The sequence below is a fragment of the Thamnophis elegans genome, chromosome 2 (genome assembly GCF_009769535.1).
Source record: "Thamnophis elegans isolate rThaEle1 chromosome 2, rThaEle1.pri, whole genome shotgun sequence".
Classification (NCBI taxonomy): Eukaryota; Metazoa; Chordata; class Lepidosauria; order Squamata; family Colubridae; genus Thamnophis; species Thamnophis elegans.
Window position 1 is genome coordinate 2575894 of NC_045542.1, and position 26167 is coordinate 2602060.

At 44.1% G+C, this 26167-nt stretch overlaps 2 protein-coding genes across 2 annotated transcripts in view; one reads left to right on the forward strand and one right to left on the reverse strand.

The window, feature by feature from the left end:
* Nucleotides 1-2724: 2724 nt before the first annotated feature.
* Nucleotides 2725-13870, forward strand: DNASE2 (deoxyribonuclease 2, lysosomal). Its single transcript, XM_032211846.1, has 7 exons — nt 2725-2943; nt 5576-5688; nt 7425-7602; nt 9856-9937; nt 10131-10295; nt 12616-12813; nt 12936-13870. The coding sequence occupies exons 2-7, from the start codon at nt 5594-5596 to the stop codon at nt 13292-13294; spliced, it is 1077 nt and encodes a 358-aa protein (XP_032067737.1). The 5' UTR covers nt 2725-2943; nt 5576-5593; the 3' UTR covers nt 13295-13870.
* A 1029-nt stretch (nt 13871-14899) lies between these two features.
* LOC116504359 (transcription activator BRG1-like) overlaps nt 14900-26167 on the reverse strand; it is an 87625-nt gene continuing 76357 nt past the window's right edge. Inside the window, 7 exon segments of the mRNA XM_032211333.1 lie at nt 14900-15431; nt 17180-17319; nt 19326-19400; nt 19403-19457; nt 20699-20800; nt 23429-23475; nt 23478-23536. Coding sequence (XP_032067224.1) covers nt 15399-15431; nt 17180-17319; nt 19326-19400; nt 19403-19457; nt 20699-20800; nt 23429-23475; nt 23478-23536 — 511 coding nt within the window. The 3' untranslated portion in view covers nt 14900-15398.

A 26167-nucleotide genomic window follows, 5' to 3' on the forward strand; every position in this document is an offset into this window, starting at 1 on the left:
ATTATTATTGTTGTTGTTGTTGTTGTTATTAGTATTATTATTTAAGATTTAATCTTCAATTTGATTCATAGTCTGGGGCTGATAAAAACATAACAGTTCAAGTACTAACCAAGGAGCTAAGGGTATTGTCTGAGTATATAGGCAGTTCTGAGTAGGGTGGTTTTTTTGCAAAGTCAGAATATTCAGAAAAATTTCCAAGTATCTAGGCAACCCTTTGGTGAAGGTGCTCACCCAGAAACCAGGAGACTGTGAGTTCTAGTATCCCGTAGGGCATGAAAGCTGATGGAGTGATTTCGAATAAGTCCCCTTTCTCAGCCCAACCTACCTAATAGGATTGTTGCTTTGGAGTAAAGAAAAGGAAGGAGGAGTATTAGGAATGTTTAAGCTCTATTGCTATAAAAGTAAGACACACCGCTTAAGGAAAGATGGAATGTTTATATATTTTTAAAATGGAAAAATAAATAAAAAACTTTATATAAAAAAAGTAATGAATATATTTATACTGTACATTGCCCAGAGTCCATCACTGAGGGAGATGGTGGTCTAGAAGCATGAAATATATAAATAAATATATGTAAAAATACAAATAAAAGTGGGATAAAAATCTAATAAGTATAAAGAGGAAATAAAAAGTGGATATTCTATCAATACTAGTTACAGTTTAAAATATTAAAGTTACAAGTATTTGGCCTTCTTGTTCATAACATTGAAAATGAGATTAAGGAAGAACATACAGAGTATATCAAGATACTTGTTATGTATGTAATAAATGTTTTGGTCTTAAGCTAAATAACAATATTGAAATTTCTTTAGTGTCTTGTAGAAAATTTTGCTTAACACTAGTCTGTTTAACACTAGTCATGCTCCATATGAAGTTATTGATAGATTTCTGCCATTTGAAGAGCCGAGGTGGCGCAGTGGTTAGGGTGCAGTACTGCAGGCCACTTCAGCTGACTGCTATCTGCAGTTTGGCGGTTCAAATCTCACCGGCTCAAGGTTGACTCAGCCTTCCATCCTTCCGAGGTGGGTGAAATGAGGACCCAGATTGTTGGGGGTGATATGCTGACTCTGTAAACCGCTTAGAGAGGGCTGAAAGCCCTATGAAGCGGTATATAAGTCTAACTGCTATTGCTATTGCATCTATCTATCTATCTATCTATCTATCTATCTATCTATCCATATCTCTTATCTATCTATCTATCTAGAGCCGAGGTGGCAGAGTGGTTAGAGTGGTTAGAGTGCAGTCCACTTCAGCTGATTGTTATCTGCAGTTCAGCGGTTCTAATCTCACCGGCTCAAAGGTTGACTCAGCCTTCCATCCTTCCGAGGTGGGTGAAATGAGGACCCAGATTGTTGGGGGCGATATGCTGACTCTGTAAACCGCTTAGAGAGGGCTGAAAGCCCTATGAAGCGGTATAGAAGTCCAACTGCTATTGCTATTGCTATTGCTATTGCTATATCTATCTATCTATCTATCTATCTATCTATCTATCTATCTATCTATCTATCTATCTATCTATCTATCTATCTATCTATCTATCATCTATCTATCTATCTATCTATCATCTATCTATCTATCTATCATCTATCTATCAATCAATCTATCTATCTATCTATCTATCTATCATCTATCTATCTATCTATCTATCTATCATCCATCTATCTATCATCTATCTATCATCTATCTATCTATCTATCTATCTATCTATCTATCTATCTATCATCTATCTATCTATCTATCTATCTATCTATCTATCTATCTATCTAATCTATCTAATCTATCTATCTATCTAATCTATCTATCTATCTAATCTATCTATCTATCTATCTATCTATCTATCTATCTATCTATCATCTATCTATCATCTATCTATCTATCTATCTATCTATCTATCTATCTATCTATCTATCTATCATCTATCTATCTATCTATCTATCATCTATCTATCTATCTATCTATCTATCTATCTATCTATCTATCATCTATCTATCATCTATCTATCTATCTATCTATCTATCTATCATCTATCTATCTATCTATCTATCTATCTATCATCTATCTATCTATCTATCTATCTATCTAATCTATCTAATCTATCTATCTATCTAATCTATCTAATCTATCTATCTATCTATCTATCTATCTATCTATCTATCTATCATCTATCTATCATCTATCTATCTATCTATCTATCTATCTATCTATCTATCATCTATCTATCTATCTATCTATCTATCTATCTATCTATCTATCTATCTATCTATCTATCTATCTATCTATCTATCTATCTATCTATCATCATCTATCTGAGCCAAGGTGGCGCAGTGGTTAGGGTGCAGTACTGCAGGCCACTTCAGCTGACTGATATCTGCAGTTCAGGGGTTCTAATCTCACCGGCTCAGGGTTGACTCAGCCTTCCATCCTTCCGAGGTGGGTGAAATGAGGACCCAGACTGTGGGGGCGATATGCTGACTCTGTAAACCGCTTAGAGAGGGCTGAAAGCCCTATGAAGCGGTATAGAAGTCTAACTGCTATGGCTATTGCTATCTTCTCCTAAGCGCAGCTGCCTGGGCATCGGCAAGCGCCGCCAAACGCCTTCCGCCACCCGCGCCCGACGCCTGCTGAGCTTGGCATCGCCTTCGGTTTCTGCCCGGGGCTTTGTTGCTGCTGCCGCCGCCGCCGAAGAAAAGTGGGCAGGGTGGGGCTAAGGCACGTGATTGTCTCCTCCGTGGGGAAGTGAAGCCCTGGGCGGTTTTGCTGGCTCAGCTTTTGCCAAGCTCGCTCGCCCGCTTCTCCTTCCCTTTTCCACCTGGAGCGAGGCGGAGAAGCGCGGCGCGTCCGGTCGGCTGTTTTGAGTCCAGTCCCCGTTGTCCCGCTCGGGTGGCGGCCCCACCTGAGTACGTGCGTCCTCCGGAGCGTCCGAAAACGCTTCTTGCGGCCAGGTGAGTCCGCTTAGCAACAGGCGAGGCGAGAAGGAGCAGATCCCTCGGCAGGCGCGGGGCAGGAAGTGGAGTCAGAGGACGGTCCGCAAGCGGGTTGCAGAGCGCCGGGCGAGCGCTGTGTGTGTGTGCGCGCTCGCTCCCTCCTTCTGTGATTTCGTTCCGTGTCTTCCGCCCCGAAGAGCTTTAAAGCCGGCAGGAGAGACTCCCTGCCTGGGATGAAGACTCGGCCTTCCCGACGCCCTTCGGGAGCGTTGGGTTCAATAATTGAACCCAGTAATTGTGCTATGTAGGGGAATGTGGGCATTGCAGTCTAAGGCAGTGTTTGTCAACCTTGGCAACTTGAAGATGTATGGACTTCAACTCCCAGAATTCCCCAGCCAGCATTTGCGTATAAACAATTCAGTGTCTAGGACAGTGTTTGTCAACCTTGTCAACTTGAAGATGTCCGGACTTCAACTCCCAGAATTCCCCAGCCAGCGAATGCTGGCTGGGGAATTCTGGGAGTTGAAGTCCAGACATCTTCAAGTTGTTCAAGACATCTGCTGGCTGGGGAATTCTGGGAGTTGAAGTCCGGACATCTTCAAGTTGTTCAAGACATCTGCTGGCTGGGGAATTCTGGGAGTTGAAGTCCGGACATCTTCAAGTTGACAAGGTTGAGAAACACTGTCCTAGACACTGAATTGTTTATACGCGAATGCTGGCTGGGGAATTCTGGGAGTTGAAGTCCGGACATCTTCAAGTTGACAAGGTTGAGAAACACTGTCCTAGACACTGAATTGTTTATACGCGAATGCTGGCTGGGGAATTCTGGGAGTTGAAGTCCAGACATCTTCAAGTTGACAAGGTTGAGAAACACTGTCCTAGACACTGAATTGTTTATACGCGAATGCTGGCTGGGGAATTCTGGGAGTTGAAGTCCGGACATCTTCAAGTTGACAAGGTTGAGAAACACTGTCCTAGACACTGAATTGTTTATACGCGAATGCTGGCTGGGGAATTCTGGGAGTTGAAGTCCGGACATCTTCAAGTTGACAAGGTTGAGAAACACTGTCCTAGACACTGAATTGTTTATACGCGAATGCTGGCTGGGGAATTCTGGGAGTTGAAGTCCAGACATCTTCAAGTTGACAAGGTTGACAAACACTGGTCTAAGATAAGTGGAGATCATCAGGTCGGGGAAGGTTGATCTCATTGCTCCGCATTACTCCTTGGATTAGAATGAGATGCACCGAGGTGTAAAGTCTCTTTTGGGTTAGTCCTATTCCGGGTTGATTTCTTCCTCTTTTTGAGTTTTCTGCGCCCTAATCCGAGTCTGAGTTATTGGGGGGGGGGGGGAAGAAGTAATAATTGCACTTTAACGAAAGGTCCGTTCTTCACGTGACTAGAGAGGCAACGTACAAGGCGTTGCTCACGTGGATTGGTGCAGCGAGTGATGGTAAACCGACCAGTTCTCCGTTGTGCAAATTCAGCACGTGTGGTTGCTTTATGCTTCGGTGTGAACGTGCCCTTTGAACACAGTTGTAAACAGAGAGCTCCAGGGACTATGCAAGACAGCCATAATTTGTATTTCAGGATGACAAACTCCATTTGCTAAATGGGGAAGTGAAAATAAGTGGGAAGAAAATGTAAGAGAACTATTGGCTTATTGGAAAGGGGAAAATACGGTACGTTGAACAATAAGCCACTTTCCCTTCCCTTAAAGCAGTGTTTCTCAACCTTGGCTAGGGAATTCTGGGAGTTGAAGTCCGGACATCTTCAAGTTGACAAGGTTGAGAAACACTGCCTTAAAGAATGCTTGGTTAGCCTTTTTTTTCTTTTTTTCTTTTTTTCTCAATATATTTTAGACTGTGTTTGCTAAAAATCTATACCGTGTACGGGCTCTGGGAAGTCGGGGGGGGGAGGGAGGTGGGGTGTTGGGGGGGAGGGAGGGATATATACTAGGTTGTGTTAGATTTCAATTTAATGCGACTTCACATGTATACTGTTTTTCTTTAATTTCTCTGTTAAAATAGGATAGGTTAAGTACGTTGACATATAGTGGAAATACACCAAGGGGAGGAGGAGGAGTGGGATAGAAGAAAGATGGGTAGAGAGGGATGGGGGAGAGGATGGGAGGGAGGGTGAGAAGGAAGGGAGGGAGTGGATCGGGAGAGAGGAGTGGTAGAGGGGGAGGGGAAGTAGGGTAGAGGGGGATGATGGAGGGAGGATAGAAAGTTGGAGGAGGAGTGGAAGAAAGAGATGTATGGAGAGTGGAAGAGGTATATTGGGTTTCTATTTTTTGGGGTATTGTTGTCAAGAGGAATTGCTGCGATTATTGTTTAATGTTGTATGGCTCCGGCTATGCACAGTATATATGTGAGTGTATGAAAATGAAAAAATGGAAAATAAAAACCTTTTTCAAAAAAAAGAGAAAAGAATGCTTGGTTAGAAAACTGCCTTCAGTTAAATTAAAAATGTTTGAATGTTTGTTGAATGTTTATTTTATTTATATGCTGCCCTTCCCCCCCCCCCCGAAGGGGACTCAAAAAAAAAAGGGGAACCTCATGAGTATACTTAACATATGTTAGGGTAATAGTAGAAGTGATAACTGTCCTGACTTTCATTTTTAGCCATGCTTGTACATCTTTTGCAGGAATTCTGCAGAATCCTGATGCTGCTCGTTCTGGCGCTGTCTTTGGCTCTCACATACAATGTTGTGCATGGGAGCATTTCCTGCTATGACGACTCTGGGAAGGCCGTGGACTGGTATGTGTCTCTTTTACCTGGCTGTTTTCTCAAAAAAGATCCCTTTCCTGCCCTTCATCAAAGTCTCTAGAGCAGTGTTTCTCAATCTTGGCCACTTGAAGATGTCTGGACTTCAACTCCCAGAATTCGCTGGCTGGGGAATTCTGGGAATTGAAGTCCAGACATCTTCAAGTGGCCAAGGTTGAGAAACACTGCTCTAGAGCAATTTACAAGAAGTGAACTAAGTTCTCCTCCTCTCCCTCCTTGGCCTTCCAGTTTCGTTGGCAGTTTGTAGGCTTTACCCCAACCACTGCGACCATCATCCGTGAACAAGAGGTCTATTTGAAATGCCTTTGTCCAAGAGATGCAAGCAGTACACTCTACCCTGGCTGCCTTTTAGTTCAGAAATCGCATTTATTTATTGCATTTATCAACAATCACACTCTACACGGACTCTCTCGGTGGTGTACAGTTAAGACAGAAGTACATATAATGAAACAATAATCCTTTGAAACTATCCAAATTGTTCATAAATTACTACAAACAAAATTCCTAATGGATGTATGGATGACTGTACCCTATGGCAGTGTTTTTCAACCTTTTTTGTGCAAAGGCACACTTTTTTCATGAAAAAAATCACGAGGCACACCACCATTAGAAAATGTTAAAAAAATTTAACTCTGTGCCTATATTGACTATATATAAAGTAATTTTCCCACGGCACACCTTACACTATGTCACGGCACACTAGTGTGCCGCGGCACAGTGGTTGAAAAACACTGCCCTATGGAACATCTTCCCTCTTGAGGTTCTTCTAAAGGTCCAAATGATTCCTGGCAGAAGAAGATTGGTCTGTGACGCAGGTGCCACTGCTGAGAAACATCCTATTTCTCAGTGACGCTGTCTTTGAAATCCCGTGAGACTCACCACTTCCCTAGACTGCCTCAGGAATTTGCATCCCTAATATGCTATTATCGCAGGGCTGTTAAATTCACGGCCCATGGGCCAGCTGCATCACACATTGTTTGTGTGTTTGTTTATTATATTTATATGTCGCCCTTTTCCCCCCGAAGGGGACTCAGGGCGGCTCACAACTCAAACCAGGGAAGGGGGATACAGACAAAAATTAAAAAACGAAACATAACAGTGCATAATTTAAAACACACAACAGTCATACCATTTGAGGAGGGGGGCAACAGCTCTTTAGCCCCAGGCCTGTCGGAACAGCCAGGTTTTAAGGGCTTTGCGGAAGGCCTGGAGGGTGGTGAGGGTTCGAATCTCCACGGGGAGTTCGTTCCAGAGGGTCGGAGCAGCCACAGAGAAGGCTCTCCTCCGGGTAGTCGCCAGTCGGCATTGGCCGGCGGATGGGATTCGGAGGAGGCCTAATCTGTGGGATCTAATCGGTCTTTGGGAGGTGATTGGCAGCAGGTGGTCTCTCAAGTACCCAGGTCCAATACCATGAAGGGCTTTATAAGTGACGACTAGCGCCTTGAAGCGTATCCGGAGACCAATAGACAGCCAGTGGCCAACATTGGCCATGCCCACGCCCAATTTAGTGAAGGGGGAAAAAAAGTTATGATATGTCACGTGACCCCCCCCCCACGGTGCCCGCTGCTGCAGGTTTGACACCCCTCCTCTAGCCGATGTCCTTCCAGTTTCTAACACTTCATCCTACAAAGAAGTCCTATCGCATACTTTAGTGGGAATTAAATGCAGAATTTTCTCATCTGTGGCTGGTTGCGATTTCCGTTTTACAGGTTTATTGTTTACAAGCTGCCAAAGGCCCATCACAGCTCCCCAGTGGAAGGCATGCGGTACATGTATCAAGACGGACGTACCCGGGGCTGGGTGCAAGGCAGGAGCTGGATGAACAGTACTGAAGGAGCTGTAGGCAGAACACTGAATCAGCTGTACCTGGAGGCAGCAAACAGGCAGGTGAGTTTGCAGAAAGAGCAGCGATGAGCCGAGGTGGTGCAGTGGTTAGGGTGCAGTACTGCAGGCCACTTCAGCTGACTGTTATCTGCAGTTCAGCGGTTCAAATCTCACCGGCTCAAGGTTGACTCAGCCTTCCATCCTTCCGAGGCGGGTGAAATGAGGACCCAGACTGTGGGGGCAATATGCTGACTCTGTAAACCGCTTAGAGAGGGCTGAAAGCCGTATGAAGCGGTATATAAGTCTAACTACTATTGCTATTGCTATTATGTTGAGCCCAGCATGAAACCTACAGCAATTCTAGAGCAAAGTGTACAAGTGATGCCCACATGACAGATAGCCCAAATGCTCAAAGAGCCGAGGTGGCGCAGTGGTTAGGGTGCAGTACTGCAGGCCACTTCAGCTGACTGTTATCTGCAGTTCAGCGGTTCAAATCTCACCGGCTCAAGGTTGACTCAGCCTTCCATCCTTCCGAGGCGGGTGAAATGAGGACCCAGACTGTGGGGGCAATATGCTGACTCTGTAAACCGCTTAGAGAGGGCTGAAAGCCCTATGAAGCGGTATATAAGTCTAACTGCTATTGCTACTGCTATTATGTTGAGCCCAGCATGAAACCTACAGCAATTCTAGAGCAAAGTGTACAAGTGATGCCCACATGACAGATAGCCCAAATGCTCAAAGAGCCGAGGTGGCGCAGTGGTTAGGGTGCAGTACTGCAGGCCACTTCAGCTGACTGTTAGCTGCAGTTCAGCGGTTCAAATCTCACCGGCTCAGGGTTGACTCAGCCTTCCATCCTTCCGAGGTGGGTAAAATGAGGACCTGGATTGTTGTTGGGGGCGATATGCTGACTCTGTAAACCGCTTAGAGAGGGCTGAAAGCCCTATGAAGTGGTATATAAGTCTAACTGCTATTGCTATCAATCTGTGGGTTGTTTTGCAAATGAATAGTGTCCTAGAAGACCACCGTTAACTAAGCCTGCAACTTTTCTCCTGCAAGAGTAGTGACTGGGTCACGGAAGGAAGGGTGATGCCTCCTAGTCTAGCTCAGGGACAGCTTCTTCTTCCCATCCCCCCACCCCCAGTCTGCCTCTTAAGGGCCAAAGACGGAGAGCATCCAATCTCTGGGTCACTGCCCAGCAACAAATAGGATGTAATGTTGTTGGGACAGGCAAGAAGAAGGCACACTCAGCTGCATAGCAAGTAGGATTTCTGCATCTGAAATGTTTGACATCTGTCAAGGAGATCAATTGAATTTAAGTTTAGCAACATGGTTCCATATAAGTCTAACTGCTATTGCTATTGCTATTTTTCTCATGGTTCCAAATTAAAAATCATGGGGTGATGGGGTAATGTGGCTCTCGCTGGAAAGACTCAAGTTCTACTGGCCAAGATTTCCCTTGAATCACCCCAATGACGACTTGTCCGTCACAAGTAGATCCACCTGACCAGGAAAGGGATTGGATGCTAAACTGTGATAAAGGCCACAGTAGCTGTGGCTGGCTGCCATAGGTCCTCTAACTTTTTTAGACTGTGGAACTTGTTAGTTTTAAAAAAATCCCAGCACCTGAGAGGTGGCGCAGTGGTTAAATGCAGCACTGCAGGCTACTTCAGCTGACTGCAGTTCTGCAGTTCAGGTGTTCAAATCTCACCTGCTCAGGGTTGACTCAGCCTTCCATCCTTCCGAGGTGGGTAAAATGAGGACCCGGATTGTTGTTGGGGGCGATTTGCTGACTCTGTAAACCACTTAGAGAGGGCTGGAAGCCCTATGAAGCGGTATATAAGTCTAACTGCTATTGCTATCTATCTATCTATCTATCTATCTATCTATCTATCTATCTATCTATCTATCTATCTATCTATCATCCATCCATCCATCCATCCATCCATCCATCCATCCATCCATCCATCTATCTATCTATCTATCTGGGTGAAATGAGGACCCAGACTGTGGGGGCGATATGCTAACTCTGTAAACCACTTAGAGAGGGCTGAAAGCCCTATGAAGCGGTATATAAGTCTAACTATTATTGCTATTGCTAACCTCTGGCCAAGACATAAAACAATATGTCAAGTCATGAACATAAATGTCCCCTGGAGGGAAGGGTTTGAAATAATAGTAAGTCTCCCCTTAAAAAAAAAATAGCTGTGGATACCTAAAGCATTCAAGTGAATCTTTTTTTGCCATTAATCTCTCATGAAGCTGCTCTTGTTCTGCTTGAAAAACTCTGCTCTACCTGTGTTTTTATTTTCCCTCCAGAGGGAGGAAGAGATGGCCTATGTCCTGTACAACGATGAGCCTCCAAAGGAGAATTTCTCTGGTTCTAAGGGTCATACAAAAGGTCAGTGCCCTTCCTTGCATCAAACGTATTGGAAGAAATAGGCTAGCTGTGACCTGCTGCCTTGAACTTTCCTTCAGTTTAGTCTCTGGTGAAGCAGACAAGACACCCGGTATTCCACTTCTGGGACTTTTAAGACAGCTGGACAGAGGTTGACTGCATCCTTTGGTTTTCTTCCCCCCCACCCCCACTTCAGGGGTCATCCTCCTGGACAGAACTCAAGGATTCTGGCTTGTTCACAGCACACCTCGGTTTCCTCCCAGACTGGAAGAGAAGGCGTACGCATGGCCCCACACTGCCTTGACTTACGGACAGAGCTTTCTGTGTGTCACCTACCCCTACAGCCAGTTCAAAGCCATAGGTAAGGTATGAGGGTTGCGGGGGACGTTAGGATGCTTAGAAACTTAATGCTGAAAATCAAAACCTTGCAATTATTTCAGGGCATTTAGCAATAGCAGTTAGACTTATATACCGCTTCATAGGGCTTTCAGCCCTCTCTAAGCGGTTTACAGAGTCAGCATATTGCCCCCACAGTCTGGGTCCTCATTTTACCCACCTCGGAAGGATGGAAGGCTGAGTCAACCTTGAGCCGGTGAGATTAGAACCGCCGAACTGCAGTCAGCTGAAGTAGCCTGCAGTGCTGCATTTAACCACTGCGCCACCTCGGCTCCTATTTGGCTAGGAAGCGCTAACATGTCTTTCCCAAACTAAAATCTTCTTGAATTTGCACAGGAGAATGGATGGATTATGAAGATGTAGATAGGATAATCAAGGCAGCAGAGTCCTCCTGGATCTGCAGCTGACGTTAGAACATCACTTGTCGGCTGTGACCAGGGGGGCCTTTCGGATGGTCACTCACGCCCTTGTCACCTCAAGACTGGATCACTGTAACACGCTCTACATGGGGCTGCCCTTGAAGAGCGTTCGAAGACTTCAGTTAGTCCAGAATGCAGCCGCGCGAGCGATTGTGGGTGCACCTAGGTACACCCACGTTACACCTATCCTCCGCGAGCTGCACTGGCTCCCTATTGGTCTCCGGACACGTTTCAAGGTGCTAGTCGTTACTTTTAAAGCCCTACATGGTTTAGGACCTGGCTACCTGAGAGACCGCCTCCTGCCATTTACCTCCCAGAGACCTATAAGATCGCACAGACTAGGCCTCCTCCGGATCCCATCTGCCGGTCAATGTCGGCTGGCGACTCCCCGGGGGAGGGCCTTCTCTGTAACTGCTCCGGCCCTATGGAACGATCTCCCCGTGGAGATCCGGACCCTTACTACTCTTCCGGCCTTCCACAAAGCGATTTAAGACCTGGCTGTTCCGGCAGGCTGGGGGCTGTTGATTTATCCAGCCCCATTCTAGGCTATATGAATGTTGTGAAATTTTAATGTCTGTTCTTTTTAATTTTTATATGTTCCCCCTTCCTTGCTTTTATCTGTAAGCTGCCCTGAGTCTCTCGAGAGTGGGTGGCATACAAATCCTAATAAACAGTTAAACAGCAGAGCTACTACCATGGAAACGACGGGAGGAGGAATATCATGCTCCTAAGAAGCATAACTTCTAAAATTATTGTTCAAGAGCCACAAAAATTTGTGGGGAAGAATTCCCGCCAAACATTTTGACACTTAGCTTCCCTGAAATGCATGTGTCAATATACCATCCAGTCATTTAACCATGCCATGCCAAGCCTTCCAGCAAAAATGGAAGGACAGTCCGTCCCTTGTCCCCACAAAGGAATAGCATATGCACAAGCAGGAGACCATCACTAAGTAGCACCATCTCTCAACATGATCCCATTTCAAGAAGCAGACTATTCCTATGGATAAATAGAGGCAGATTCTACACAAGGTAGTGCTATATTCCTAGCTTCCCACATTAGCAGCTGCATTCAGCTGCTCCAAATCCCCAAAACTCTGGATTGCAGCTTGTTTTTAAGAGTCCCTGCCTCCTTGCCTTCTCCCCTTCCTAACAGCCAACAAGTTGCCTTGGAAAGCCAGTCAGTTAATAGTGTTTATTTTTTTTTAGCTTCATTACAGAGACAAGCATGATGAGAATGGGGATATGGAAAGATGTTGCCAGCCCAGTTTTGGCACTAAGATGCCACAGATTGGGCCTCCTTCAGATGCCGTCAGCCAGACAGTGTCGGCTGGCGGGCGCCCGGAGGAGGGCTTCTCTGTGGCTGCCCCGACCCTTTGGAACCAGCTACCCCCAGAGATCCGGACCTTACCCACTCTCATGGCCTTCAGGAAAGCTGTAAAAACTTGGCTGTTCCGGCAGGCCTGAGGCTGTTGACCTCACTGTTGAGGTCCAGCCCCGATTAGAATGAATGTATGAGGTGTTGCTATTTTAAACCGTTTTCTTTCGTTATGTGTTCGTTATATGTCTTTTCTTTTTTTGTAAGCCGCCCGGAATCCTTTGGGATTGGACGGCATATAAATTTTATTAATAAATAAATAAATGAAATCCTCTTGTAAGCCAGGTGAAGGAAGTGCTGGTTCAACTTTGGCAAATGAAGAAAGCAAAGGGTCTTTCTGAGACTGGAGAATGTAGATCCCAGCAGCACAGAAATATCCTTCGCTGTTCTCAAGACCAAAGAGGTGTCAAAATGTTTTTCCCCCCGCAGCAGGATAAATGTGCTCCCAACCAATGAATCTAATACTGTACACCCGTATTTCTGCCTTAGGGAATCAGCTGCTCTTCACGGAGCCCCATGTCTACGATTACCAGGTCCAAGGGGCCTTTGCCCGGGATCTGCCTGCCTTGTTGAATGCTTCCGAGGGAAAACATGTTCAGGAGGAGCCATGGACCTCCCAGATGACTCTGACATCAAAAGGGGGCAAGGAATTTGTCAGCTTTGCAAAATTCCGTTCCTTTGATGACGGTAAGTAAAGATAGAGGGATGGTAAGTCTTGGCAGGTGTAGAAAGCAGTGGAGTTACTAGAGGGAGTAAGGGAATGTGGTCACTGAGTTGCATCAAAACTTGCTATTATTTCAACTCCCCAGATCTGTACTCCGGCTGGTTGGCCCAGGCTCTTGCTACCGACCTCTACGTTGAGTTCTGGCTGAAGTCTCAAGGGATTTTGGCATCCAACTGCTCTGGGCAGTACAAAATCTACAATGTGGAGAAACTGGCGTTCCAGCACCCAGCTACCACCTTCTTTTCCACATCGGACCATTCCAAGTGGTGTGTTGGAACAGAGAGTGACTCCGGGTGGGCCTGTGTTGGAGACATGAACCGTAATCTTGCAGAGGAACACCGCGGGGGTGGTACCGTCTGTTGCCGTGATGTCACAATTTGGAAAAGCTTTCACTCCTTGGTACAGAACTATACCAACTGTGATACAACAGGATATGGACTCTAATGGGCCAAGATTGTCTGTTATGAAGGGAGCAGAATTCGGTTAATTGGGAAGGAGGACTAGGGATGACTCAAAGGAATAATGGTTCCCCCCACCTGTCTTCTTCACAGCATATTAACTCCCTACATAGCTCATGCAGTGAGTTGTGCTGTTGCTTTGATCTCCTTATTTTTCAGAAAACGGTTCCTTTGTGTTCTGGACTGCTATTTTTTCCCCTGTTACATGGCAACATTTCCAAGGGGTTACCTGAGCTATATGGGAAAATACAGAAGGAAATTCTTTTCCTGAAATAGAAAATGTATATGGCGTTTATTTTGTATAATTTCCCAAAATCTGAGTATTCCAAGGAAAATATTTTTATGTTGCAAATTCTACGTGTATGAGAGAAATAGGCTGATCTGAGAGGCTGAACCTCTCTGCCCGCTTCTAACGGGAACGCCTTTAACAAGGCCGCTGTAGCCTGTTTAAATATAGCATCTCTCAAACCACAGCAGCCCCAAACTTATTAACTTCCACACGTGTATCATAATTCTGTATATTTACAGAATACGTGGTCTACTAAAGTAACTCAGTTTGAAATGGAGTGACTCGGTCTCCTCTCTCGTCGTTCTTGGCTAGCTCATGAATATAGTTTCGTCACCCAGCAGGTCGTGGAAGATGATCTCCCACAAACACAGAGGTGGATAAAAGAAGCAGAGTCTTTCGGAATGAGAAAAAGAAAAATACCAGAGACAAAATGAATAAAAGCTAAAATGCTTTAAAGATGTGTTTTGATGTGTTCATCTTTAAATTCTTTTATCTGTTTTTACAAAAAAAAAACAGGCCTGGTCAAAAATATCTTGTGCAATCTGAAATGGTAAGATATTGCAACCTGGGCTGCCATCTCCTTTGAACGAAGCTACAGATGAGAAGCCAAGTGGGAATTTAGGAACTTCGAGACAATTATTCTGAGCAGGCCATAATCATAGGTGTCGTAGTCAAGAAGAGACCGGACAGCCACTTGTCTGAAATGATAACAGGGTCTCCTGCTTGAGCAGAGAGTTGGACTAGAAAACCTCCACAGTTCCTTCCAACTCTGATATTCTGGGTACTTGAGAGACCGCCTGCTGCCAATTACCTCCCAAAGACCCATTAGATCACACAGGGTTGGCCTCCTCCGGGTTCCGTCTACCAGCCAATGCCACCTGGCTACTACCTGGGGGAGGGCCTTCTCTGTGGCAGCTACGGCCCTTTGGAACGAGCTCCCCGCAGAGATTCGGACCCTCACCTCTCTCCAGGCCTTCCGTCAAAACCTGGCTGTGTCGGCAGGCCTGGGGTTGATGAGCTCCCTTCCCCCCTCGACCTGTGTGGCTGTGTGATTCTTGGCTATTTTAACTACTTGTATTGTACTCTGTGTTCCCTTTCCCCCTTTGAGTTGTTCGCCGCCCTGAGTCCCTCCAGGAAAAGGGCAGCATATAAATAAAACAAATCTAATCTAATCTATTCTCTGAATGGATCAGAAGATGGATATATCAGACCTCGCCGAGCTGATGGAAGAGGCTTTCCGGGTGTTACTGTAAAAGAAGCACATTTAACAAATGCACCACGATGATGGAGGGGTGTGTTTGTTTTGCTTAATTTATTACTGTTTGAAATCCAGTGACACGGACGCAGTTACTCCTGCCACCCTCTCCTCGCTTTGGGGGTGAGGGTGGTGGGGGAGCAGCTGGCTGTTTGACCTGTTTCATAAAATACAGTACTAGGAAGTGGACTGCTTACACACATGCACCCACAGGTTAAAACTACAGTGATTCAATACTGCAACTGAAAATAGTACTGCCATAATAATAATAATAATAATAAAAAAAAAAATCAAGTGTTCCCCCAGTCATAATCTTTTTTTTTTTAAAAAAACAGTTAATGCTGTTACAAACGCTACTGATGTGAGGACAAGGCAAGACACAAATAAGTCCTACATCTTCACTGCAGTATAAATATGGAAGAATTTATACAGTTTACCCACATCCAATACTACTTTTCTTGCTACCCGTTGCAGCTAAAGGACTAAGAGCACCTCTGCTTTGGAAAAAAAAACCTGATGCCTGAGGTCTCCATCACGGAATGTCACCTATTCATCTTCCGTGCCACTTCCTGAGCGATCCTAGGAGAGAGGAGGAGGAAAATGCTTTTTAGTTGTACCTTAATGTATCGGGGATCTTCCTGACTGTCCTGGAAAGTAGTAGCCCGTGACCCGTCAAAACCGCGCTCGACTAAGCCGCGCCCGATTAAGCCGCGTCGCTGACGTCATCAACAGGGCGACAACAGCCAGCGCGGAGAAAGAAGGGCGCTTTAAATAGCGCTTCGAAAGAAAGCCGATTCATCTTAAGGTAAGGGTTAGGTTTAGGGTTAGCTTTAGGGTTAGGTTTAGGGTTAGGTTAAGGGTTAGGATTAGGGTTAGGTTTAGGGTTAGGGTTAGGGTTAGGTTAAGGGTTAGGGTTAGGGTTAGGTTAAGGGTTAGGGTTAGGTTTAGGGTTAGGTTTAGGGTTAGGTTAAGGGTTAGGATTAGGATTAGGTTTAGGGTTAGGGTTAGGTTAAGGGTTAGGTTTAGGGTTAGGTTAAGGGTTAGGGTTAGGTTTAGGGTTAGGTTAAGGGTTAGGGTTAGGTTTAGGGTTAGCTTTAGGGTTAGGTTTAGGGTTAGGTTAAGGGTTAGGGTTAGGTTTAGGGTTAGGTTAAGGGTTAGGGTTAGGTTTAGGGTTAGGTTTAGGGTTAGGTTAAGGGTTAGGATTAGGATTAGGTTTAGGGTTAGGGTTAGGTTAAGGGTTAGGGTTAGGTTTAGGGTTAGGTTTAGGGTTAGGTTAAGGGTTAGGATTAGGATTAGGTTTAGGGTTAGGGTTAGGGTTAGGTTAAGGGTTAGGTTTAGGGTTAGGTTAAGGGTTAGGGTTAGGTTTAGGGTTAGGTTAAGGGTTAGGGTTAGGTTTAGGGTTAGGTTTAGGGTTAGGTTAAGGGTTAGGGTTAGGATTAGGATTAGGGTTAGGTTAAGGGTTAGGGTTAGGTTTAGGGTTAGGTTAAGGGTTAGGGTTAGGTTTAGGGTTAGGGTTAGGGTTAGGTTAAGGGTTAGGGTTAGGTTTAGGGTTAGGTTAAGGGTTAGGGTTAGGTTTAGGGTTAGGTTAAGGGTTAGGGTTAGGTTTAGGGTTAGGTTTAGGGTTAGGATTAGGATTAGGTTTAGGGTTAGGGTTAGGTTAAGGGTTAGGGTTAGGTTTAGGGTTAGGTTAAGGGTTAGGGTTAGGTTTAGGGTTAGGTTAAGGGTTAGGTTAAGGGTTAGGGTTAGGTTTAGGGTTAGGTTAAGGGTTAGGGTTAGGGTTAGGTTAAGGGTTAGGGTTAGGTTTAGGGTTAGGTTTAGGGTTAGGTTTAGGGTTAGGTTAAGGGTTAGGATTAGGATTAGGTTTAGGGTTAGGGTTAGGTTAAGGGTTAGGGTTAGGTTAAGGGTTAGGTTTAGGGTTAGGTTAAGGGTTAGGGTTAGGTTTAGGGTTAGATTTAGGGGGGTTAGGTTTAGGGGTTAATTTTAGGTTTAGGTTTACAGCGTGTTTCTGTCTCCGTGCTGTTGTCGCCCTGTTGATGATGTCAGCAACGCGGTTTAGCCGGGCGCGGTTTTGTGGTGGAACCGTAGTTGCCAGGCAAAAAAGCACTAATCATCCAGGAAGTCTCATAGATGAACCAAGGTCTAAAATTTTTACTCATTGTACCACGTGGATTTTTAAAAAGGAGAACTTCTTGTGTTTCATTTCCACTTATTTAAGTGGAAAAGGCCCTTTTTTTTCTTTCTTTCTTTGCCCATCTCTCCCTCCAACAAAAACATTCCTCCTGGGATCACTGATGACCCTTTGGGGGAAAATCTGTTGTTTTACCTACCTCTTCTTGCTCTTCCTCACTGTCATCGTCACTAACTACGGGTTTAGCTCGGGACCCACGGCTGGTGCGTCTGCGGCCTTTCATTCGGTCTGGTACTTTTTCCTTTCTGCCCAGTTTAATCTTCACTTTGACAGAGCGAGCTGGGAGGAAGAACAGAGAGAGTGAGTCTGGAAAGATAATGAGGTGATGTTCCTGCGCCGTTATGAGTTGCGACTGAAACAGGTTTGAAATCTGTCCGGATTTTCATATGCACATTACACGAGAAATAGACACAATTCTACTTATGTACTTCCAAATGCTCCAATAATCGGCTTCACTGCATTCCTAAACCTAATAACCTAGCTTGTTTTATGAAATAACCACACCAAAAACTCTTTTTGGAAAAAAAACTGATGCCTGAGGTCTCCATCACGGAATGTCACCTTATGTCACCAACCTAGCTTGTTTTATGAAATAACCACACCAAAAACTCTTTTTCTCCTTATGAAAAAACCAACCAACCTTTTATGTACAGACAAGGATGGTGCAAAAGGGACAGAATGAGGCTTTCCTACAAGCTCTGGATCCTAATTCTGTCAAATGTCAGCCTCTCCCGATGGCTCTAATTTCAGATACTTTTTCATCTGCCCATCATAATTTTCATACTTTTTCCTTATTGGTCTGGCGGTCTCCAAAACCCAAAAAGCATATCAGGTGGATGTGCGGTCAGAAATACCAAGAATATGGAAGACCGTATCCAGCTCTGAGCACCAAGATTCAAGAAAGGCAGCGACAAATTAGAGCAAGTTCATAAAAAGGCCACTAAGATATAAAATGTTTGAAAACGCAAGCCCTATGAAAAATGGATATCGAAGAACCAATAATGTTGGATACATGGGAAAGGATCTGGGTAAGAAATGTAAAATTTACACAAGCCCAAACTTGAGAGAAACTTTTATAAGATGTTTTATAGACGGCATTTAGATCCTAAAAAGTTGGCTTCTATGTATCCGAACTTACAACCCAAATGCTGGAGATGTGATTCTCTAGACGCTACATATTTTCATATATGGTGGACTTGCAAAAGGGTTAAGGCATTTTGGATAAAAATATGGTGGATTATACAAAATGTTCTTAAAAAAAGGATAAAGTTTACCCCTCAGTTATTTTTGTTAGGTATAAGGGAGGGAGGGATGAATATTAGGCTTGACGAGGGGTGTTAGATTTTAATGTAATATGATTGCACATGTATACTGTCTTCTCTTATTTTTTCTTTAAAACTAGGATATGTTAAGTATATTGATATGGAAGCGGCAATACACCAATGAGAGGAAGAGTGGGAAACAGAAGGGAGAAGAAAGATGCGAAGAGAGGGATAGGAGAGAGGGTAAGGGGGGAAGATGAGGAGGATAAGGAGGAGTGGAATGAAGAGAGAGGAGAAGGAGAAAGGAAGGGGAAGTAGAGTAGAAAAGGATGATGGAGGGAAGAAAGGAGGTAGGAGAGAGGTAGAAGGAAGAGGTGTATGGAGAGCAGAAGAGCTAATAATGGGTTTTTATATTTCTGGGCATTGATGACAAGAGGAACTGATGTAATTACTACTTAATACAATAGGATATTGGCTATGTAATAGTATATATGTGATTATATGTTATGAAAATGGAAAAGAAAATGGATATCTTTAGTTTAAAGAAATATGACTTAAGGGAAGATACAATAGCCACCTTCTTGTCTACTGAGCCACAGGAAAGAATGAGGACCAATAAGTTAAAATGATAAGAAATGAGATTTGGGGCAAATATCAGGAGGAAGCTCCTGATTACAAACTCTCTGCTACTAAAACAGTAAAATGCCACAGGAAATGAGTTCTTCATGGAGGACTGAAGGTTGGATTGGCACCTGTCAGATATTCTCTTCTAGATCTAGCCCCCAGTAGGGGATTGAAAGACTTCTAAGAAGTTATCTTCCAACTCTGCAATTCTATTACTGAAGTTGAAAAGTATCCCAGGGAAGGCACATTACTTCTGTATTGCTACCAGGAAAATGCCACAGGTGTGTCCATGAGGTTTTTGCGAGTTCAACTGGAAGAAGCCATTTATATTTTTTTCTGAAACGTTTACAGACTTGTTTTCCAAAGAAAATAATGCGGAATAAAAAAAAACCCACTTACACTCTGATTCGGATCCTTCCTCTTCTCCCTCTTCTTCCTCTTCACTCTCTTCTCCCTCGCTGTCTTCTTCTTTTCAATTTTTTGCCTGACACTAGTAAAGACAGACTGTAATACAATGGAGTCTTCATAAATCTGCAAGAAACCATAGAAGGAAGATCCAGAAATCATGATTGATCGGATCCTTTCATTCCACTGGGCTAAGTTCTATATTTATTCTCAGTCCACCCTTAGTTGTTATGCTGGTTTCCTTTTTAAAAAAACCAGTCATTATTAATCCTACTGGGGATTTACACAACTCTTTTGAGTGTCTACTGCTCCGACCCTCTGGAATGAGCTCCCCGTGGAGATTCGAACCCTCACCACCCTCCAGGCCTTCCGCAAAGCCCTTAAAACCTGGCTGTTCCAACAGGCCTGGGGCTAAAGAGCTTTTGCCCCCACCCCCTCGAATGGTATGATTGTTGTGTGCTTTTAAATAGTGTATTGTTCTGTTCGTATTTTTTATCCCTTATCTGCACCCCCTTCCCTGACTTGGATTGTGAGCCGCCCTGAGTCCCCTTCGGGGAATATAACTGCAATAAATTCAATTCAATTCAATCTTGCTGTAATCTTCCAACAATCTTGTGTTCCATACTGAAATTGGGAAGAAGAATGGAAAAAAGTGGTTGCCCTAAGACCATTTTACTCAATTGGTAGCAGTAGCATTTGAAACAGCATTAGGATTTAGGATTTAGCATCAGATACATATTACAGGTAAATTGAAGGGAGTTTCTAAAGCTTGTTATGGATGTGAAAGGTAATAGAAGAGAGCTTTAAGAGATTTATAAAACTCATTATCTCTGATAATTCTTACCCATTATTTAAGACTAATGATTTGTCATACCTCTGCAAAGGAATTCTTGCTTTATGTATTCTTCCCACAACCATGGCATTACAAAAACAACAGGCAGTCCTCAACTTACAACCACAGTTGTGTCCAAATTTTATGTTGTTAAGTGAAGAATTTGTTAAGTGAATTTTGCCCCATTTTACGACTTTTCTTGCATATTTTTGTTAAGTGAATTGCTGCAGTTGTTAAATTTGTAGCACAATTGTTAAAGAGAATCTGGCTTCCCATTGACTTTGCTTATCAGTAGGGATCCTATGACCCTGGGACACCGCAACTGTCATAAATGTGAGTTCAAACACCTGAATGTAAATCACGTGATCCTGAGGATGCTACAATGGGGATAAGTCTGGAAAATGTTTATAAGTCACTTTTTTCGGGGCCACTGTAACTTCAAACGGTCACTAACGATCTGCTGAGTAAGTCAACTACTATCTGTACTGAACCCATTTGCTAGAGAACCTTCTCTAGCTGCAGGGAGATGCCTTACCAGGGATCCTTCAAGATTGAAAGTCTGAGCGTTCTGACATAGAAGCATGACATCCTTCTCCAAATCGTTCAGGCTGCGATATTTGTGATTCCGGATGCGCTCCTGAAAGTGAAGTTGGGGGGAAGGGGGAGATGAGAAACAAAGCAATGTTTTACTGGACAAAAGATTTGGATTCCTGCCTACATTCTCTTGTCATCATCAGAGTGAGATGATGCCCCTAGCTGTATGCATCTTTCAGTAACCGAGAGGAGAAATTCTTAAAGCTGAAAGGGATAGTATCCTCAACAATTTTTTAAAAAAATTCACAACAGGGACAGAGATAGATAGTACGTCAGTATGGATTCTGTAGGACATCTGTGCTATTAATTCACTTAGAAGACATGTAGAAACAACATCCATTGTACAATAATGTTCAATTATACAATATTTATATATAATTACACAATATTTCAAGAGTACTGATTTTGTGGAAGTATTTACTGAAACTCTGATTGTGGAACAAATGAACATGCACAACTGGATGTGCAAGATGGCTATCTGATGCTTGGCCCCTTAAAAGGCCTCAAGGGAAATCACCAATTGTGCCACTCAATTGATGATTAGGTGGATCTTTGGTAATCCACATTACCCCCTTTGTCCTGTAACTAGTTTGAAGGCCTCAGATGAAGTAATGCTATCTTAGAAAGTTAAAATGCCAATGGATCTAACATGCTCATGAATCTTTTTGTTGTTAAAAGGGCATTTTGAAATTTCTACATTAAGATGATTAAGACTTAAAACCGAAATTTACCTAACAAGCAAAAAAGATTCATTGGAAGTTTTAAAAAGGTTTACCTTCACTAACTTAGTTAGAATGGCTTCATTCAGTAAATCAATACTACCACAAAGACTTCCACTATCCTGTTCAGGAAACCAGCATTCTGTTACATCCTTTGAATGCATACACTTTAATGCATTCAAATATATTAAGAACTACTTAAGACATACTCTATAGCACAGATTAAACAAGTACAATGTAATATTGGTGGCTAATATCTCCATGTTTCAAATGGGCTATATATACCTTACTAAAGTTACAGTTATGTGCAACACAAGCCTCTTAGCTTTATCAGAAAGTGTTCTCGGAAATAATGCAGAATGATGGGCACCCCACAGTTAGAAATTGCAGAGGCACATGTTAATTACGTTTGCACTGGGAAATCGGCGCTCTACCCTTGTTTTTTTTAAAATGTAAATGTGTTTTTATTTTTCCATTTTCATTTCGTACAGTCACATATATACTGTGCATAAGCAGGGCCATATAACATTAAACAATAAACACAGCCATTCCTCTTGTCAACAATACCCCCCAAAATACAAACCCAATGTACCACTTCGACCCCTCCATACACCCTTTCTTTCGCCCCCCTCCAACTTTCCTTCTTCCCTCCAACATTCCCCTCTACCCTACTTCCCCTCCCCATCTACCACTCCTCTCTCCCAGTCCACTCCCTCCCTTCCTTCTCACCCTCCCTCCCATCCTCTCTCCCACCCTCTCTACCCCCCTTTCTTCTAACCCTCTACTCTTCCCTTCGGTGTATTTCTACTATCTATTATATATTCAGCTTGTCCTATTTTTACAGTGAAATTAACGATCAACAGTATACAAGTGCAATAGCGTTACTATAAAATCTAACACATACTATATATCCCCCCCTCCCCCCTAACACCCCAGGCGCTCTACCCTTGTTGCAGCTGTTAAACTACAGGGCCCAGCCTGTCCTTCTAAACAAGGGAACGAAAGCTAGGCATGTGATCTTGTCAGGAAACAGCAGCAGGTGGTTCTTCCATCCCGTGGCCAATGTCAAGTCAGTCTTCTCAACCTGACTAGATAGCACCTCCTGAGTGGGAATGGGAAATGAAATCTGCTGTGGTTATAGGCCACTCTGCTTTCTCTGAGGTGTGTTGCCTCACATGAGGCGAAGCTACCTGATTTGATTCGAATCCGAGGTGTTGCATCCTGCTTAAGACGGGCGACAGGCCTATTTTACCATTCCTGTCACCAAGAGCCACTTTGGTATTAAAGTGTTGAAGTAGCAACCTTTCTAGGCCCGCCTTAGGCATAGGGGGGGGCTGAGCAGGTGACTTTGGATCAATCAAGTACTTGAGAGACCGCCTGCTGCCAATTACCTCCCACAGACCCATAGATCTCACAGGGTTGGCCTCCTCCGGGTTCCGTCTACCAGCCAATGCCATCTGGCTACTACCCGGGGGAGGGCCTTCTCTGTGGCAGCTCCGGCCCTTTGGAATGAACTCCTGCGGAGATCCGGACCCTCACCTCTCTCCAGGCCTTCCGGAAAGCCGTCAAACTGGCTGTGCCGGCAGGCCTGGGGTTGATGAGTTCCCCTCCCCTCTCGAATGGTATGGCTGTGTGATTTTCGTGTATTTTAATTATGTGTATTGGTTTATGTTCCCTTTCCCCCATGAGTTGTTTGCCGCCTTGAGTCCCTCTGGAGAAGGGCGGCATACAAATAACCAGATACAATACAATACAATACAATCCTTTTCTCAACCCAATCTACCTTAAAGGTTGTTGTTGTGAGGAAAATAGGAGGGATGAGCATTTGTATGTTGCCTTGAGTTGCACAATGATACGTGATCATTTATGTGATATATGTAAATCAAGTAAGGAAATAAACAAACATTGGGCCCATCTCTGAATCGGAGGAAAGACAAACAACTCCAAGGTACCTTTATCTTCTTGAAATCCACTGGTTTGCGAATGAGTTCATAATATCTGGAAGCTCTTTTCGGGAAGGCAGTTGAATGAAGACTTCACTGAGCTGACGTCCACTGCTGCTACAAGACAAGATGAAGGGAAAACATCTAAAACATGGCGGTCTTTCCCAGAGCAGGTCAGTTCAGAGGCATCTACCCCTGGCTGTCATGGACTGAGAAGTGAAGTGAAATAGGAAAGCCATTTTAATTTATATACTAATGGCTGATATGCTGAGGTGGCGCAGTGGTTAGGGTGCAGTACTGCAGGCCACTTCAGCTGACTGTTAGCTGCAGTTCAGTGGTTCTAATCTCACCGGCTCAAGGTGACTCAGCCTTCCATCCTTCCGAGGTGGGTGAAATGAGGACCCAGACTGTGGGGGCGATATGCTGACTCTGTAAACCGCTTAGAGAGGGCTGAAAACCCTATGAAGCGGTATATAAGTCTAACTGCTATTGCTATTGCTATGCTGGATTAGTAGCTAAGGAGGAGCGAAGAAAGAGCCTATTTTACCTGCAGGATTAATGTGTATTTGTTAATATGAAGCACAGCAAATCAATTCTTATTTATACAATGTGTAGAAAAAATTAAATCTAAACCTACTTCAAGCTGCGAATCTGATGAAAATAGTTTTTCTCCTGCTAGTTCATGTCATTTTTTTTTTTAAAAAAAGTTGATAAAATGCAATTTACCCCCTGCTTCCTTCAATACTTTAATTTCACTAGGATTATGGTTGGAGAGAAAAAATGTGGGTACCTTATCCTGGCATGCTATCTTCCTACTGAAAATTGCTCTCCTTCCCCAGTATTAAAGTTTAATCATACAAATATTGTCTGATGTGGCTCGGAAGCTTCTCATTAGCTGAGGAATTTGAAACCTTGGCAGGTAATGGATAAATCCTTTCAAAATAGAGGAGAGCAACAAAGTTTCAAAGTTTAATAGCATTTGTATGCCGCCCAATCCCGTAGGACTCCGGGCGTCTAACAATACAAATAAATCAAAAGGGAATAAGAGGAAAGAAAAGATAGATTTAACAAACACACCACGCACTCCATTCCACGTGGGGCTGGACCATATTTGGGGTCAACAGCCCCAGGCCTGCCGGAACAGCCAGGTTTTAGTGGCCTTACGGAAGGCCGAGAGAGTGGGAAGGGTCCGGATCTCTGCGGGGAGATCATTCCACAGGGCCGGAGCAGCTACAGAGAAAGACCTCCCCCGAGTAGTCGCCAACCCCTGGTCGATGGTACCCGAAGGAGGCCCACTGATGGGGTGAATCAGACCTGAGAAACATTATCGGTTAAAACCAAAGCTTCCGGTTCACAACAGGGGAGAGGGAAGTGAACTGTTTGTCATAGGTTGTCAAGACTGGAAACTGAACAGTTTTATCTACAATTAGGCAACAATTATGTTTACTATAATGGTTAATTCAGAGCTGTGAGGCTCTGGCAGGGAGCAGTTTCAGAAGAATGGATCTATGTTTTCAATATGATTTTCCAATATGATGCCCTCCAGATATACGGGGCATATACTGGAACATGGCTAGGAATTCTGAAAGTTACAATTCAGTGGAAAGTGGCAGAAGATTCATGCAGGGCATGGAAGAATGCTTCGTGAATGAAGAATGCTTTGTGAATTGTGAATGCTTTGATGCTACCGTTTCTGACTCTCTGAAAAATTGAGCTTTTGTACTCATAAGGCAAGGGGTGTGTGGTGGCTCAGTGGTTAAAGACACTGAACTTATCAGCCAGAAAGCTGACAGACAGTTCGTGACCCCGAATGCCACACTATGGGGTGAGGGGTCCCATTCCTGTCCACCTAGCAGTTCAAAAGCACGCAAATGCAAGTAGATAAATGGGTACCACTTCAATGCGAAGGTAACAGCATACTGTGCGCCGCCTCGGTATATAGTCATGGTAGCCACATGACCATAGAAATGTACTTGAGAGGACCGCCTGCTGCCAATTACCTCCACTAGACGATTAGATCCCACAGATTAGGCCCCCTCCGAATTCCATCCGCCGGCCAGTGCCGACTGGCTACCACCCGGAGGAGAGCCTTCTCTGTGGCTGCTCCGGCCCTCCTGGAACGAGCCTCCCCGTGGAGATTCGAACCCTCACCACCCTCCAGGCCTTCCGCAAAGCCCTTAAAACCTGGCTGTTCCGACAGCCTGGGGCTAATGAGCTTTTGCCCCCCCCTCGAATGGTATGGTGTTGTGTGTTTTTAAATTGTGGTATTGTTTTGTTCGTCTTTTTTTTCCTTATTTGTACCCCCCCGCCCCCCCTTGACTTGGGTTGTGAGCCGCACTGAGTCCCCTTCAGGGAAAGGGCGGCATAGAAATATAATAAATTCAATTCAATTCAATTCAATCTTTGGAGAATACTGGCTCCCTCTGCTAAGAAACGGAGATAAGCACCAACCTTTAGAATCAGACATAACCGGACAGGGGAAACCTTTACCGTTTCTCATAAAGCAACCAAATATTGGTTCCCTGTTCCACATGACACTCATACTCACTTCATTCTAGTTTTTCACTTCTCAACAATCTCTCTCTCTCTCTCTGACATGTAGAGGTTGGTCCTTGACTTACAACAGTTCATTTAATGAGGGGTTGAAGTTATAACAGCACTGAAAACAATGACTTATGGCCATTTTCCACACTTAGAACCATTGCAGCATCCCCATGGTGACATGGCCAAAATTCAGGTGCTTGGCAA

Bases quoted from the DNA above. Each gene is read 5' to 3' on its own strand.
- DNASE2 (XM_032211846.1), top strand. From the start codon at position 5,594: ATGCTGCTCGTTCTGGCGCTGTCTTTGGCTCTCACATACAATGTTGTG. The intron at 9,938-10,130 runs GTCAGTGCCCTT...CCCCCACTTCAG, and splicing joins TTCTAAGGGTCATACAAAAG to GGGTCATCCTCCTGGACAGA. The intron at 10,296-12,615 runs GTAAGGTATGAG...TTTCTGCCTTAG, and splicing joins CAGCCAGTTCAAAGCCATAG to GGAATCAGCTGCTCTTCACG.